The sequence below is a fragment of the Pantherophis guttatus genome, chromosome 1 (assembly GCF_059756535.1).
Source record: "Pantherophis guttatus breed Tessera chromosome 1, ASM5975653v1, whole genome shotgun sequence".
Lineage (NCBI taxonomy): Eukaryota > Metazoa > Chordata > Lepidosauria > Squamata > Colubridae > Pantherophis > Pantherophis guttatus.
Window position 1 is genome coordinate 13,149,189 of NC_142063.1, and position 16,861 is coordinate 13,166,049.

The 16,861-nt window shown below is 43.9% G+C and overlaps 1 protein-coding gene across 2 annotated transcripts in view; it reads left to right on the forward strand.

Moving 5' to 3' along the window:
• Positions 1-1,043: 1,043 nt before the first annotated feature.
• BSG (basigin (Ok blood group)) overlaps positions 1,044-16,861 on the forward strand; it is a 37,290-nt gene continuing 21,472 nt past the window's right edge. The window contains exon 1 of one of the 2 annotated variants that reach the window (XM_060695070.2): positions 1,044-1,930. In XM_060695070.2, the coding sequence (XP_060551053.1) occupies positions 1,861-1,930 (70 nt within the window). In that variant the 5' untranslated portion in view covers positions 1,044-1,860. The remainder of the gene's footprint in view (positions 1,931-16,861) is intronic. The other variant, XM_060695068.2, reaches the window with a different exon arrangement.

Sequence of the window (16,861 nt, forward strand, 5' to 3'; positions counted from 1 at the left end):
GGGTAATTTGGGTGGGTGTGGCCACTTCTTTTTTTTTTTTTTTACTTTTAAAAGCATTTTTTCTACAACCTTAAGAGGTTGCGGGGGGAAAAATGCTTTTAGGAGCCTCTGACAATCAGGCAACTCAGCTGCGATCGCCAGAGGCTTTTAAAGGCATTTTTTTTTCTACAGCCTCTTCGGCTCAAATGCTGAGCCGCGTGATCCTCAGAGGCTTTTTTTTTTACTTTTAAAAGCATTTATTCGGCTGAAGAGGTTGTTGAAAAAATGCTTTTAAAACTAAAAAAAAAAAGCCTCTGATGAGGTGGGTGGGGTAAGGGAGCGGCAACTAGGCCCGGGACCGGTTCGGGGGCGTGGCCAGCCAATGTTATTACCGGTTCTCCGAACTACTACAAATTTTTACTACCGGTTCTTGCGAACCGGTATGAACTGAGAGCAACGCACCACTGCCTCAACACTGTCAAACTATTCACTAAGTCTGCACTACTATTAATCTTCTCATCGTTCCCACCACCCATCTCCTTCCACTTATTACTGTATGACTGTAATTTTGTTGCTTGTATCCTTATGATTTATATTGATATTTGTAACCTATGACTATCATTAAGTGTTGTATCTTATGATTCTTGTTGAACGTATCTTTTCTTTTACGTACACCGAGAGTGTATGCACCAAGACAAATTCCTTGTGTGTACAATCACACTTGGCCAATAAAAAATTCTATTGTATTGTATTGTATTGTATTGTATTGTATTGTATTGTATTGTATTGTATTGTATTGTATTGTATTGTATTGTATTGTATTGTATTGTATTCTATTCTATTCTATTCTATTCTATTCTATTCAGCTTCGTGGTTACTGAGCATTGTGCTTTTTCTAGGCGTCCAAAACCTATTCCTTTGCTATTCATCGGCATAAACTGCTTTTATGAATTTAATCGAAGTGTGATTTCATAATGATTAATTGCACCATAATTTCCATGCAGCCAGGACAAGGATTATTACGTAACCGCCCCGCCCGGCGCCCTCCTGCTTAATAACCTCCAGCGAGGTCAACGCACCGCCTTTAACAATCGCGTGTCCTTCTGCGCGACCCATAGTAAACAGGGAAGGGGCGGAGAGTGGGCGGAGCCGCTCTTTCCTCGCCTTGTGCTTGGCCGTCAACATCCATGGATAGGCGGGAGTAGTCTGTATGGGCGTACTTTTTTAAGAGGGCAACGTTGATTGGCTTGGGTTGCTATCATTGTGCAGACGTCATGTTCTGATTGGGCAGCGCTTGGAGAATGCTCAGGAACCTGATTGGCGGTTGCTATTGCGACCGCCTATTGGCGTACGTGATAGCGTAGAGGTCAGTAGTTTGTCTCGCCAAATCATGAACGTTACAAAGGCTTAAGGCCCGCTCTTTCCCGAGAGCTTTTCCTTCTCAGTCTCATTTTTTTCTGGTCTCTTCCGCCTGCGCCGCTCTTCTTCGGTTGCCCCATATACCACACAATCGCTTCTCTCAAGCTTCACCTCCGCCAGCGTCCAATCATCCGCCGGGTCGATCGCTTTCGTCATCCGTGATTGGCTGCCACCCATGACTATCATTTTAAAGCCGTTCTCGCCCACTTTCCCACTTTAATCCCCGCCCTTTCGAATCCCGCCGCGCTCCCGAATTCTGAGTGGACAAGCCTTCGTGTCACTCCAAGGGATTTGAGCCAATAGTGAAGTCGGGGGCTCCTCGTGCTGGTCCGCTATTGGCTTTGCCGCCTGGTGGGCTCTCCCCTTTCGTCCCCCTTGAAAAGGGCTATAAGCGCCTGAGGCAGACGAAGCGAGACCGGCTCCGACGTGTGAAACTGCTAGGCATCGGGCGGCGGGGCGGTCATGGCGGCCGGGCTCGTGCTATTGACGGTGGGCTCCTTGCTCTGCGCCCTCAGAGGCGCCTCGGCAGCAGGTAGGGCAGAAAAAGGGCTGGTCTGACGGGGGCTCCAGGCCTCCCTCGCGTTAATGAAGGGGGTGGGTTTGTTCCCTCGTTCGTTACTCGGGAGGAGGGAAATGTCCCCCTTCAAGATAGAGGGGAGGGGGCTCCTCATACGTTATTGGGGGGAGGGAAATGTCCCCTCAAGGTAATGAGGGGAGGGGGCGCCTCATACGTTATTGGGGGTAGGGAAATGTCCCCTCAAGGTAATGAGGGGAGGGGTGCTCCTCATACGTTATTGGGGGGAGGGAAATGTCCCCTCAAGGTAATGAGGGGAGGGGTGCTCCTCATACGTTATTGGGGGGAGGGAAATGTCCCCTCAAGGTAATGAGGGGAGGGGGCGCCTCATACGTTATTGGGGGGAGGGAAATGTCCCCTCAAGGTAATGAGGGGAGGGGGCGCCTCATACGTTATTGGGGGGAGGGAAATGTCCCCTCAAGGTAATGAGGGGAGGGGGCGCCTCATAGTTATTGGGGGGAGGGAAATGTCCCCTCAAGGTAATGAGGGGAGGGGGGCTCCTCATACGTTATTGGGGGAGGGAAATGTCCCCCTCAAGGTAATGAGGGGAAGGGGGCTCCTCATACGTTATTGGGGGAGGGAAATGTCCCCCTCAAGGTAATGAGGGGAAGGGGGCGCCTCATAGTTATTGGGGGGAGGGAAATGTCCCCTCAAGGTAATGAGGGGAGGGGGGCTCCTCATACGTTATTGGGGGAGGGAAATGTCCCCCTCAAGGTAATGAGGGGAGGGGGGCTCCTCATACGTTATTGGGGGAGGGAAATGTCCCCCTCAAGGTAATGAGGGGAGGGGGGTTCCTCATACGTTATTGGGGGAGGAAATGTCCCCTCAAGGTAATGAGGGGAAGGGGGCTCCTCATACGTTATTGGGGGGAGGGAAATGTCCCCTCAAGATAATGAGGGGAGGGGGCTCCTCATGCTTGATTTGGGGGAGGGAAATGTCCCCCTCAAGATGAGGGGAAGGAGGCTTCACATTGGAAGGGAAAATCTCCCCTCAAGTTAATGGACGGGGTGGGGTGGGGTGGGCTCTGCTTGTACATTTTTGTGGGGAGGGAAAATGTCATTGTCCTCCCCCCAAGATAATGGGGAGGGAAACTGCCTCCCTGCCTGTTAATGAAGTACCCCTCCTACGTTATTGGGAGGGCGAGGAATCTCTGGAAGATAATGAGGGGAGGTGCTCTCATACATTATTGGGGGGAGTGAAATTGCCCCCCTCAAGTTAATGAGGGAAGGGGGGCCCTCATACTTTTTTTGGAGGGAAGGAAATGTCCCACTCAAGACAAGAAGGGGAGGGGGGGACCCTTCCACATTATTGGGGAGGGAAAATCTCCCCTTCAAGATAGGGGAGGGGGGGTCTTGTACATTATTGAGGGGAAGGAAAATGTCTCCCTCAAGACAATGAGGGGTGGGGAGGCTCCTACATTATGGGGGAAATCTCCCCTCAAGTTAATGAATGTGAGGGGGGGGCTCTTGTACATTTTTGGGAGGAGGGAAAATGTCTGCCCTCAAGATGAGGGGAGGGGGAGCATCCCTCATACATTCATGGGGGGGCGGAGTTGGAGAAGCTCTCTGAAGAGTTGGAGTAGGTACTTATACAGTGATTGGGCAAGAGGGTCCCTGGTGTGGTTGGTGGAGAAAGTCTCCTCATCCCTTCAAGAAGGGAGGAGGAAGTAATACCCTGTGTAAATGGGGAAGGGACCAAATCCCCCTCCTCTATTACAGAAATAGGGAGGTGAGAAGTATGAGGCTAGCCCAAGCAAATATATTTATTGTGTTTTTAGGCAAAGTGAAATAGAATTGTGTAGTGTGAACTTCAGCCTACTATGGGAATCAGCTGAGTGTGCTAGACTGTATTGATTATTTTGGATGGCCAAAACCCACCTCACAGGGTGGTTATTGGGAAATTAGGAGGAAGAAGGTGTGATAATTTGCATTGAGTTATTTGTTAAAGTAATAAAGATGGGATACAAATAAGTACTTTGATGTAAACCTAGCTGTATTGTGGGAAATGGTATTGGGAAGAGCAGTGGAGAGATACTGAGCTCATGATAAGGGGCCAGAGGTTTAGTATCTCACATACTTTTTGTGTAGGAAAAGAATAGCTAAGAAGCTGAAGCTTAGGAGAGAATATAGTTCTTCCTTGTGTGGGGACATGGGAATGGTGAAAAGGAGGGGAAGAAGTTGAAATGTATGAGTGGTCTTCCATGCATGGAGAATATACATTCATATACGGGATGGGAGAGACTGAAAAATACAAATGCTGTTGCTTATATTAGACTACTAAGAACATATTCTTGCTCATTTATTATAGCTTTCTTGATTTCCTGTTTGATACTTTTCTGATTGGCTAACTATTAAGGTTCCCCAAGTCAAATTTAAATTGAAATCACAATGGCAATGTTGGCACAACACACACTCTTCTCAATAGTTTACTGCATGCTTTTTGAAAAAGATATGTAAACCAAAGAAAAATGGTATGCTTCTGCATCATTGATGGGTGTGATTCTCCCATATTGGGCTAATTCTGCATATCATGAGTTATTGACTTGTGCAGATAGATGTAGTGAGATACGGGGAGAAATGTATTGGATTTAGATAATCTTACTTAGGAGGGGAATAAAGGAGGACGACAATAGTAGTAAGGGTGAGTCGCTTTTCTAGACATTTAAAAAAAAATAGTAATAGGAGGAAACAAGTTCAGATGGCTTTGTGAAAAGGGAGGAGGAAATATGTTTCTCACACATCTTAATGGAATACAATTTTTTGTGCCCTGAGTAATAAGTTTCTTCGCTGATGAAAATTGTCCCCTTAATGTGAATCATTTAAATGTAAAGCTGCCTTGAGCCTTTATTCTCCTCATCTCCCGATGTAGAATTTATTTTCCCTCCTGCTTTAATGACTGTGGTCTAGGCTAGGGAACAGATTTCCTGACATTTTGGGCCTACTGTGGTTGGCGTTTTCAGAGACAGTGCTGGTGAAATATCAGGAAATTTGATATGTAACTCACAGTTGCCAAGCCCTGTAGCACAAAACTGCCCAACAGGTTTGTTTGTTTTATGCTTGCACAATCCTTAAGTTCCTAATCTAATTGAAGAATGTGCCATTCCTACATTGTAGTTGCTGAATTTTATTGAAATTCTTATCCAGTGCTACTTGGCATGCAGGCTTTTAAATTATATCTGGCTTTTAAACTAGAAACTGCAAATCTTGTAGTTCTTAACAACAGCTACCTTTGATATTTCATATATTATTTTTCAGTTTGCACTGAAGGTAGAGAAGTTAAAGCAACCTTGCAGTAGAAGTAAGTTCCATATTCCCACTGTTTTGTTCATTAGAAATAGGCATAGACATGATAAAAATTCCTTAATTACACAACAGATGAACATCTTAACCATAGTTTCAATTGGAAAGCTGTGAGCATCCTAAATTAAGTCCAAAAATGCTAGAGAATTCTTGGAGGCCTGACACTCAGACAAATCAGCCATCAACAGGCACATAGAGATAAACATCATCTACATACCATTGAAAAGAAACAATCAGAAAACGAAAAAGAAATAAATGCCTCCTCACATCAATCAACACCCAGATAAGCAGAGATTAATACCAGAACAATCAAGGAACCATCAAGAACAATCCCACCAACACTGACAGAGCAAGCCACTTGCATATAAACAGAGCGAACACCATTCCCTTCTAGCACTGATGATGTTACCTAGTTGGATAATGAAATGTCTGCAACAAAACAACCAAGCTCAGATAGCACCAAGGACCACACCGTTTTATTTATTCTTCAGACTAAACACAGCTGGAAGATGAGATGGGCAAAGGTCTTTTGTTTCATGAAGTTATCTACAGGATTGGGTGAGACTTAGAGTATGTTGTTCCTCAGTGTTGATATTATTATTCTTTAAAAATTATTTTCCAAAACACATGTGGGACATGAATGCTAACCATTCCTCTTCCTCTTCATTTCCTTTAGTTTAGAAAAACATTTAAATTTAATTGGTTTAAATTAAACCAATTCTTTCTCTTGGTTTGTCATTTGTATTTCCCTTTTAAATTTTAAAATCTTACCAAGTTTCTTTTGTAAATCCAGTGAAACATTTTTCTAACTCATTCTCTTGGACTGAAGGTTGAAAATCCACTTTCAATATCATCTCTATCTTATTGGAAAAAAATTGTTCTATGTCATTTCTTCAATAACATCTTTTGGACCTAGTAAACATCATTATTGACATTGATATGGTGGCTACTTGTCTATGGAGATTCTCAATCATCCAGTTATGGTTCTTCCAAAGGTGTTTTTTTCCAAAAGGCAACTTGACTTTTATATCTCTTGAAAACCCAAATAGGTTATATTTTCCATGATAAGTTGGTTGTTCTTTATGATTAATTCCAAAATCATCTTGTAAACATTTCAATGCACCAATTTAATTTGGTCCATTATAACTTTCCAAGATCAAAACTTTATTTAGCTTTTTGCTGTTTATTTCAGATACTTTAAAATCTTAAGGTTATGTTAAAATTTCGTTCAGTATTGAAGGCAGAGTCACCTAACAAATTTCAAACTTGTTCTGAAGAGTTGAAATAGCTAGAAGTAGTTAATGAGCAATTCCAAAAATGATTGGAAAGTGAGTTTTGTGAACTTTAAGTGTCCTTTAAAAGTCTCCACCAAGTTGTGAGCAAGATGCTTAATCCCATCATCATCATCTTCCAGTGTTCAAGTGCACGAAAAAACTGTTGTGAGAAGCAGCCATTTGGAGTACATGTGAGCAATCTCCTGTCCTCTCCTTATCCAGAGAGGATCCTTGGAGAGCAGCGGTGGCACAGTGGTTAGAGTGCAGTACTGCAGGCTACTTCTGCTGACTGCTGACTGCAATTTGGCAGATCAAATCTCACCAGGCTCAAGGCTGACTCAGCCTTCCATTCTTCCGAGGTGGGTAAAATGAGGAACCAGATTGTTGGGGTCAATATGCTGACTTTGTAAACCGCTTAGAGAGGGCTGTAAAAGCACTGTGAAAGCGGTATATAAGTCTTAAGTGCTATTGCTCTTTTCCACAGGTTGTTCACTGTGCTTCAACTCACCATACCTCCCCTGGAAGTCTGAACTTAAATAATAATCTAGTAAAGCCCTCTAAAATGTCAGAATGTGTAAAAGTGTAGTTTGGTTTTTAATATCTTACTTAAATAGTTTTGATTCTAGAAGATTATAGAGCCTTTTTGATGCTGGAAAACCTAGCATGTTATTTCTAAGGGTGTGTAAAATTTGTTGAGGTTGAAACACTTCCAGTGAGGTTAGGAAAACTTCGTTCAAGTTTGAAACAGCTGATTGGTCTCAAAAATATTTACCTTAAATATAAACCTTTAGAGGTTTATTAACCTCTAAAGGTTTCAAAGGATTTCTGAAAATCTCTAGCTGACATTTCTGCTCTTGTTCTTAAGACATGTGTGACACTCTAAAGTACATCTAAAACTTAAAATGATGACGGTGCTTTCATTGACTCAACATGACTTACAACATTATTATATTGCACGCAATAACTTTTTAACATTGAAGGTCAAAGAGGATTGAGAAATGGGAGTAGTCCTCTGTAATGAAACAGCAGCATCCATTTGTATCTGTTCATTTTACAACAGTATCACATGTTTCTTGTAATTTTGCCCATGCAATGTTTAATTTGTCACATTTGCTATATATCTTTTGTGAGATGGCCAAAGGTTTATCCCTGGTTCACTTACTCAAGCAATGCCTTAGCTCTTCCTTTTCATATTAGAGCTCTGGATCATGCAGCGAAACCGGTGGGAGATAGATTTGCAGAATTCATACTTAAGTTGAAAGATTTGTTGTTAGAAAATTCTGTGATGGTGGCCTATCCAGATAACCTTTAAAAATTACACATGAAACATTGACCAGTGCTTAAGGTTCCTGGTTTTATCTCTAAGGTGGTGTTAGAAGTTTGCAAAAAGAGATCTTCACGCCATGGAATAAGTAATTTTGTAATATTGGAAGACATTTATAGCACTAGAAGACTACAAAGTACTGGTGTTTATGTGCACAAACTGAAGTAGAATCTGCATCTGAGATCTCTTGCATTTTAGTTAGAAGAGTCAGAATGAGGAATTGATTGACCACAAGAAGTTGAGATCTGTGGTTGAGTAGAGGTAGTCTTCAAGTTACGACCATAATGGATCCTGACTATCACGGTCGTAACTTGGGTCAGTTATAGCACTAGCATTTAGACTTATATACTGCATCAGAGTGCTTTACAGCTCTTTCTAAGCGGTTTTACAGTGTCAGCACATTGCCCCCAAAAACCTGGCTCCTCATTTTACCGACCTCAGAAGGATGGAAGGCTGAGCCAACCTTGAGCCGGTGACGATCGAATTCCTAGCTGTGGACAGACTTAGCCTGCAATACTGCATTTTAAACACTATGCCGCCAGGGCTCCTGACCAACTTGATTTTACAGCCCCTTTTGAGGCAATCATTAAGTGAACCAACGATTTACTATCAGCACAGGTTTGTTTATTGAAAGTAAATGCTGTTTTTTTGACAAAACTATGGTAAAATGCCATGTCATGACTGTGGGACGCTACAAACTGGTGTAAATGTGCCCCAGCTGTTGAGCACCCACAGTGCGGTCATGTGACCATGGAGGGATTGATCATCGGACCTTCGAATCCAGGCCATAATTATCCCCTATGTAGGTCCATCAGAAGTTTGAATGGTCACTAAGCAACCAGTTGAGGACAATCTATATGATTTGAGTAAACAGTGATGCTATTGACAAACCATAGGTGACAGCACTTAATGCTACTGAATCAAAGATGTAACACTTGAGAGAAAATTTAGAAACAACTTTATTAATTTGTGAGCTAAACTGATTTCTTAACATACCTCGGATGATTTTCTTTGCTTCATTCAGAGTCATGTTTATGCTTTTACCTTCTCCCTGTCCCCCAGTTCAAATGATGCTGAAAAATTGATTGACAGAAGAGAAAATCTCTCTGAGAATTCTAGGGCTGTTTCATATATGCTTTCTGTTTACTTGGAAGAAGACAAAGAGTGGCTTTATCTTCACGTATTTGTGGAGATGTATTTTCACATATCCCCAAAGGCAGAAAAGGTATTTCGGAGTATAACACCTGTTAGCTTCTTAAACCAAATGCCTCTTTTTCTGGCATTGTGCTGCACTGTAGATTGTCAATTCCCCTTTAAATCCAAAGGAAAAATAAACAGATCAAAAAGAAAAACAAAACAATTACAGAAAAAGAAAAGGGGGGGGGAGAAAGCAGTGCTTCTTAAAAATAAAGGTTTTACATAACCAGTTTAATAAATGTTGGCCATATTTCCTTTCAATTGTTTATACATAATCTAGTTTATAAACAAATAGGTATCAGTTAACACACAATCTTCAATCCACTAAGTAATTAGAGCCAGATATTTGTCTTTCCAAAACAGAGACTAGTTTTTTAGTTGGGTAACGTAGATGCTGACCTCTGTCTGTAACCTGGCAGATTAATGTTTGATTAGACTAATCTTTGAATAGATCATTAGCTCAGCAGCTCTGGGAATGTGCATGTGACACATCTTTAGAGCTCCCATCCAGTTTCTACTGGACACGCTAGCGCTGCAAAATGGAAGCAAAGAGCGGCAGTCTTGTGAAACGTCAAATATTTCCATGTTTCTCTTTATCTTTGCAATGTAGGTTACAATTGGCTTGTGGAAGTGGCTTACGTGTTTCAAAAATGCGGTATGATCCCTTATCACTTCTTTAGAAAGCCAAGGGTCTGTCTTGTTTATACTGGACACAGGACGGATGAAGCTGCTGTATTTATTAGGTTTTAAATTAGGTTTAAATTTATTAGGTTTCACTGGCCAACCCAGTGAAATGCAGCTGGCAGTGTATTTTAATTTTTTTTTTCTTTTGAATTGCAGATGGTAAGGATTGAACAAACAAAATATGCATTTGCTGCATCGAAGAGAGAGATCATTGCTAGGAGGTATTCTCGGATGCCCCTCATGGGAAGCACATGCCTTCCAGTCCTGTTCTTGCCCCCTCTTCCCCCTCAGCCTTTCTCTTATCTGGCTAAAGGCATAGTGTTGCAAATGTTATGGTGAAACACGTTTGGGACAGTGTCTGCTTTGTGAGAGTGTTTAAAAATAAGGGATGGAGAGAAGAAAGTATGTCCAGGAGGCTGATGTGTTGATAACACCTAGCTTTGATGTGCTCTTAACTGAACCATCTCAAATCCCTTTTGAGAGTTTTCTCTTAAACAATATTGGTTTCAGGAATCTTTTTTTTCCCTTTCATTTCATAAGGAAGTTATCTTCATCCTTGAACCTGCTTGTTCTGACATCTAGCTTGGAAGCATCTTACAACCGACTTAGGCGGTCGATTTTTATAGTAGCACAGTCAGCTTTATGAAGTTATTAGAGATGGGGTCACGGGGTCCTGATGGGTTTGCTGATCACGTACCTGGCTCCCTGCCACGTGGCAGCAGCCCTGCCTGAGCTACTCAATGTCATCACCACGGTGGCGGTTGATACCCCTAGGCTTATGGTCATGGGGGATTTCAACCTGCTGTCCGTGGGTAAGGCGTCTGAGGTGGCTCGGGAGTTCATTGCTTCCATGACAGCTATGGACCTGACCCAGTTAATTCATGGCCCTACCCACACGGGGGGAAACACGCTGGATCTGTTTTTTGTCTTTGGACAGTGGTTGAGTGATCTTGAGATAGGGGATATAGTTACCGAGCCCTTGTCATGGTCAGATCACTCTCTCCTTCGTCTCTACCTTCGAACCGCTGCACCCCGCCGCAGGGAGCTGGAGCCGGTAAGATGGTTCCGCCCCAGGAGCCTGATGGAACCTGGGCCATTTCCTGGGGCTCTGGCACACGCCTCGACTGGAGACCTAGTGGCCGCCTGGGATAGGGCGGCCGCTGGAGCTCTGGATCGGGTCGTGCCTTTGCGGCCTCTGACCTGGCACCAATCTCATTTGGCTCCTTGGTTCACTGAGGAGCTGAAGGAGTTGAAGCGCCGGAAAAGACGCCTAGAGAGTAGTTGGAGGGCCAGTCTTTCTGAATCGGACCGGACACTGGTAAGATATCATATTAGGAATTACCTAGTGGCGATAAAAGCAACGAAATGAAGTTATTTTGCTGCTCTTATTGCGTCATCAGATAACCGCCCGGCCGCCCTGTTTAGGGTGACCCACTCCCTGCTCCACCAGGAAGCGCGGGAGGACCCCTTGGAAGGTAGAGCCAAGTATTTTGTTCAGTATCTGTATGACAAAATCACTCAGATTCGGGAAGATTTGGACTCCCGACTGGGTAGTCTCAGGGGGAGGGACTGGGGCAGGTCTTGAGAATGTTATCTGGGATGAGTTTGATCCTGTGACCCCTGAGAACATGGACAGGATTCTGGGCAGACTGAACGCAACCACTTGTTAATTGGACCCATGTCCCTCCTGGTTAGTGCTGGCTTCCCGGGAGGTGACATGAGGCTGGCTCCAGGGGATTACAAATGCTTCGTTGGGTGAGGGTGACTTTCCCGCCGCCTTGAAAGAGGCGGTAGTGAGGCCCCTCCTCAAGAAGCCTTCCCTGGACCCGGCAATGTTAGTTAATTATCGTCCGGTCTCCAACCTTCGCTTTGTGGCGAAGGTTGTTGAGGGTGTGGTTGCGTGACAGCTCTCCCAGCACCTGGATGAAACGACGTATCTGGATCCATTCCAGTCGGGCTTCAGGCCTGGGTACAGCACGGAAACGGCATTGGTCGCATTGGTAGATGATCTCTGGAGGGCTTGGGACAGGGGGTACTCCTCTGTCCTGGTCCTGTTAGATCTCTCAGCGGCTTTTGATACTATCAACCATGGTATCTTGCTGCACCGGTTGGAGGAGTTAGGGGTGGGAGGCACTGTGTTGCGGTGGTTCTCCTCCTTTCTCTCCGACCGATCACAGTCTGTGTTGACGGGGGCAGAGGTCGACCCCGAGGCCCCTCATATGTGGGGTGCCGCAAGGGTCGGTCCTCTCGCCCCTCCTGTTCAACATTTATGTGAAGCCGCTGGGCGAGATCATCCGTGGTTTCGGGGTGAAGTACCACCAGTACGCTGATGACACCCAGCTGTACAACTCCACCCCGGACCACCCCAACGATGCCCTTGAAGTGATGTCCCGGTGCCTGGAGGCCGTGCGGATCTGGATGGGGAGGAATAGGCTCAACCTCAACCCATCCAAGATCGAGTGGCTGTGGCTTCCGGCGCCCCGATATAGTCAGTTGGTGCCATCACTGACTATTGGCGGCAAAACATTGGCCCGCACGGAGCGGGTTCACAACTTGGGCGTCCTCCTGGATTCACAGCTGTCTTTAGAAGAGCATTTGACGTCCGTGACTGGGAGGATTTTTCATCAGGTTCGCCTAATTCGCCAGTTGCGTCCCTTTCTGGATCGGGACTCCCTACGCACGGTCACTCATGCCCTCGTCACCTCCCGCCTGGACTATTGTAACGCTCTCTACATGGGGCTCCCCTTGAGGAGCACCTGGAGGTTCCAACTGGTGCAGAGTGTGCCCGTGTGGGTGGTAATGGGAGCGACATGGCATTCCCATGTAACACCCCTCCTGCGCGAGCTGCACTGGCTCCCGGTAGTCTTCTGGGTGCGCTTCAAGGTTTTGATTACCACCTTTAAAGCGCTCCATGGCTCAGGACCTGGTTATTTACGGGACTGCCTACTACCACCAATAGCCTCCCACCAGCCGGTACGCTCTCATAGAGAGGGGCTCCTCCGGGTGCCGTCAGCCAAACAATGTCGACTGGCGGCTCCCAGGGGGAGAGCCTTCTCTGTGGGGGCACCTACTATCTGGAACGAGCTCCCCCCGGAGATACGGAGGATCCCGGATTTGCGCACCTTTCCCGCGCACTTAAGACCTTTTTATTCCACCAGGCGGGCCTGGCCTAATCTTTTCCCTCTTTTTAATTATGCATATTTTAATCGGATTTTAAATGATTGGGGTGTTTTAATTTGTCTGGGCCAAATTGTTTAATTCGATTTTACTTTGTTTTTTAAATTTTGTATCTATGTATTTTACTGTTTGGCTGTTCACCGCCCTGAGTCCTTCGGGAGTAGGGCGGTATATAAATCAAAATAATAATAATTAATAATAATAATAATAATAATAACTATTTTATATTGGGCCATTTCTGTCCTCGGCAGATTATGGCATTTTCTATTGCAAAAGAAAGATATACCTGCTTGGGAAAATGAAGCACATGGATCTGTTGTAAAGAGATTAAAATGTTATCTCCCTGATCACTTGAACTGGCATCTGTTTTAAAATGTTATCCTAACTCTACAGTGTTAGAACAAAATTATTTGGCCGTATTTAGACATCATTGTCTAAAATACTAAGATTCTAATCCAAAGCACAGAAGACTTGCGTTATTAAATACTAAGGTGCCTGATTTCTGGTGGCCAAATACCTTCAGTTGGGAGACGGTGGCATTGTTTAGGGAATGAAACATCTTTTAAAAACATCTTTTTAAAAAGAATATCTTTTTTGCTTTAAAGAACATTGCTCTTGGCAAAACCAGCAGTCTAAAGAGCTTAGCTAGTTGTGTGTGCCGGTTATTTTATACAGTCTTGCAGTTCCACCCTCTGACGAGAGAAGGTTTGCTTTTAGTTGAAGGTGACTTTGAAGCAAAAATCACATGTTTTTCCTTTGAGCAAAAAATCTAGGTAGAAACAGCTGAAAAATCTGGTGGTTTGTATCTGCCTTTAAACAGGGCCCTGCTGTTTTATTGTAGCTCTTTTTCTCCATTGTAATTAAGGGTCTTAATTGAGCAGGCTTTTAACGTAATTGTTTTACTTCACCGCCATCTTACATTCGGAAGACTGCTATTTATTTCTTCTCTGTTTTTAATTGGAAATCTAAATATTGCAAATGTGATTAAAGTTAATATGTGATGGCTAAGCATAGAACAGTTATCAGGGCCTTAATGTGTCTGTGTTTCCTTGTTAGCTTTTGCTGCTTCCCTCCCACCTGTTGGGCCATCTTTGGAAGATTTCCTGATTGCTTGTCCCTTGTTTTCAATTCATCTTGTACTTTATATAGAAGAGCTATTTTAAATGGTCTCCCATGTGGATTCTAACATTTTATTGGGAATGCGAACCGACAACTAAGCTGTCTAGGCTGCTTGACCTATAAAGGAGCCGAACATTTTAACATCCTACTTCGATTTCCCCCTAAGTGCTGCAGAAATAAAAGTAATACCAATTATCACTGTAATTTAAAATGTAGTCACTTCACACAAAGAGGCAATCTTCAGAACTGCCGTTACAGAATGTACATTGCAGATTTTCAGTTCTTACCGACTTTTAGGTATATAACTTTCTCCTAGAAGGAAATATTTGTACAGATCAGTGAAGAGATGGGCAGTTTTAAAAATCAGAGAAATAACTAAAAGCATTTCAATGTAAAACTGTTTTTAAAAATCCAAACTTATTCTGGGGAAATCCATCATGGCTTCCAAATACGCTCTGTGCTTATTAGTCAGATCTTGGATAATTATAGATCAGAAAGGGCAAGATAATGTAATTTTTTTCTTCTTGTGGCTTCTTTGAAGAAAGTTTTAAAAATAGATTTGGGTAGGTATTTATTTATATTTCATATGTCTCAAAGGGAGATGCTTAATTAGAGTAAAAATGTGAGAGAGATATAAAGTGCAAAAAGTATTGCAATTTGTAATGGGAAACTTTTTCTGGATTTTGGTTGCGAAGTGACCTTCCGAATTTTCCTCCAGCCATAGGAGATCAGTTTCTTTTTAAATTACAGTTCAGCTGTTCTGTGATAACAGTCTCATTTCAGGTTCTCTTGTTTAAAAATAGTTATTTCTGAGAATGATTATAGAATGCCCCAGAAGGTTACATTTTGTCCCACTGCTTTTTAACATTACGGTAACTTATATATGCCCGTGCACACACACAAAGTAATAATAGGTAACCTTTTGTGTGTAGTAGACTTACTTGGAGTCAGTTATAATTATATAATTTTAATAATAATCTCACAAAATGGCTGCTGTTAGTGTGATTGTTCATAAATGTCTGGAAAGGTGCATCACAAAGTACATGTTTTTGCAGATTTTCATAAGCCACACTTCATATGGTACAGTATTTTATCTTGATTTTATGATGTGAGTCCCTATATGTCTTCCCTCTAGCTCTGAAATGCAACAGCTTCCTTATTATTTATCCATGCGTACTCCTTATCAAATTCCTGTAATCAGTTGGTGTCTATTTTAAAAAAACTCTGTTTTTATGCTTGATTAGAATCCTATAGGAGGTGAATTCAGCATGATCAGCTGCTTTAGACCAGGGGTGTCAAACTTGATTTCATTGAGGGCCGCATCAGGGTTGTGTTTGACCTCGGGGGGGTGGGGAGCTAGGGTGGGCATGGCTAACTTGACATCACTTGTGTTGGGGGCACCTGTGGCGGCCAGTGTGCTCTGCCAGCGAAAACGGGCTCCCGATCTTCATTTTCGGCTGGGACGGCCTCCTGCAACCCTCTGCCAGTGAAAATGGAGATCACTACCAGAGGGTTGCAGGAGACCGTCCCAGCCGAAAACGGAGATCGGGATATTTGTAGTTGATTTAAGTGTGTAGGTTTTTGTTTATATTAACCTGGTATCCTGCTTCCCTTCTAGGCTTGCATTTTATAAACTGTAGAAAGAGCCCTTTGGACGCCTCTGGCAAGTTCCCTGGAGCTCTCAGGGAGCGGCCAAGGCTGTCATTAGCATGCCTGGCTTCTCCAAAATAAGCATGACTGAACAGAATACAATGTACGCACATTGCACAATGTATCTGAAGCCATTTGAGTTTCTCTTGGAAGGTGGAGGAAAAACAGGACTCCGTTTTTTACCTGAATTTCATTAAGCAGATCAGATGGGGAAAGAGTCATAAAAAGGGTGGATCAGGGCAACATTTATGAGGAAATCCCTACATTAAGAAAATCAAATTTTGTGTTTGAAATCACGCGAGCATAGGAGATACTTATTTATTTATTTATTTATTTTTCAATTTATATACCGCCCTTCTCCCTGAGGATTCAGGGCGGTGCACAGCCAGAATTAAAAACATGAAATACAAATATTAAAAACAATTAAAATATATATAAATTTGGCCCCAAAATTTAAAAAACCACAAACCAATTAAACATTTAAAAAATTTAAAAAATTTCTTCCTAAGCCAGCCCGGCTTGCTGGAAAAAGTGGGTTTTAAGGGCACGGCGGAAGGCACTGAGGTCTTGGATTCTCCTTATCTCTGGGGGCAACTGATTCCAGAGGGTAGGTGCCCCCACAGAGAAGGCCCTCCCCCTGGGGGTCACCAGCCTACATTGTTTGGCTGATGGCACCCCGAGGAGGCCCTCTCTGTGGGAGCGCACGAGTCGCTGGGAGGTCGTCGGTAGCAGCAGGCGGCCTCGAAGATAGCTAGGCCCGATGCCATGGAGCGCTTTAAAGGTGATAACCAACACCTTGAAGCGCACCCGGAAGACCACCGGGAGCCAGTGCAGCTCGCGCAGGAGCGGTGTTACATGGGAGCGCCATGCTGCTCCCATCACTACCCGCGCTGCTGCATTCTGGACCAGCTGGAGCCTCCGGGTGCCCCTCAAGGGGAGCCCCATGTAGAGAGCATTGCAGTAGTCAAGGCGAGAGGTGACGAGGGCATGAGTGACTGTGCACAGGGAATCCCGATCAAGAAAGGGCCGCAACTGGCGAATCAGGCGAACCTGATAAAAGGTCCCCCTGGTTACAGCCATCAGATGTTCCTCCAAGGACAGCTGCATATCCAGGAGGACTCCCAGATTGCGAGCCCTCTCTGTGGGGGCCAAGGACTCGCCCCCG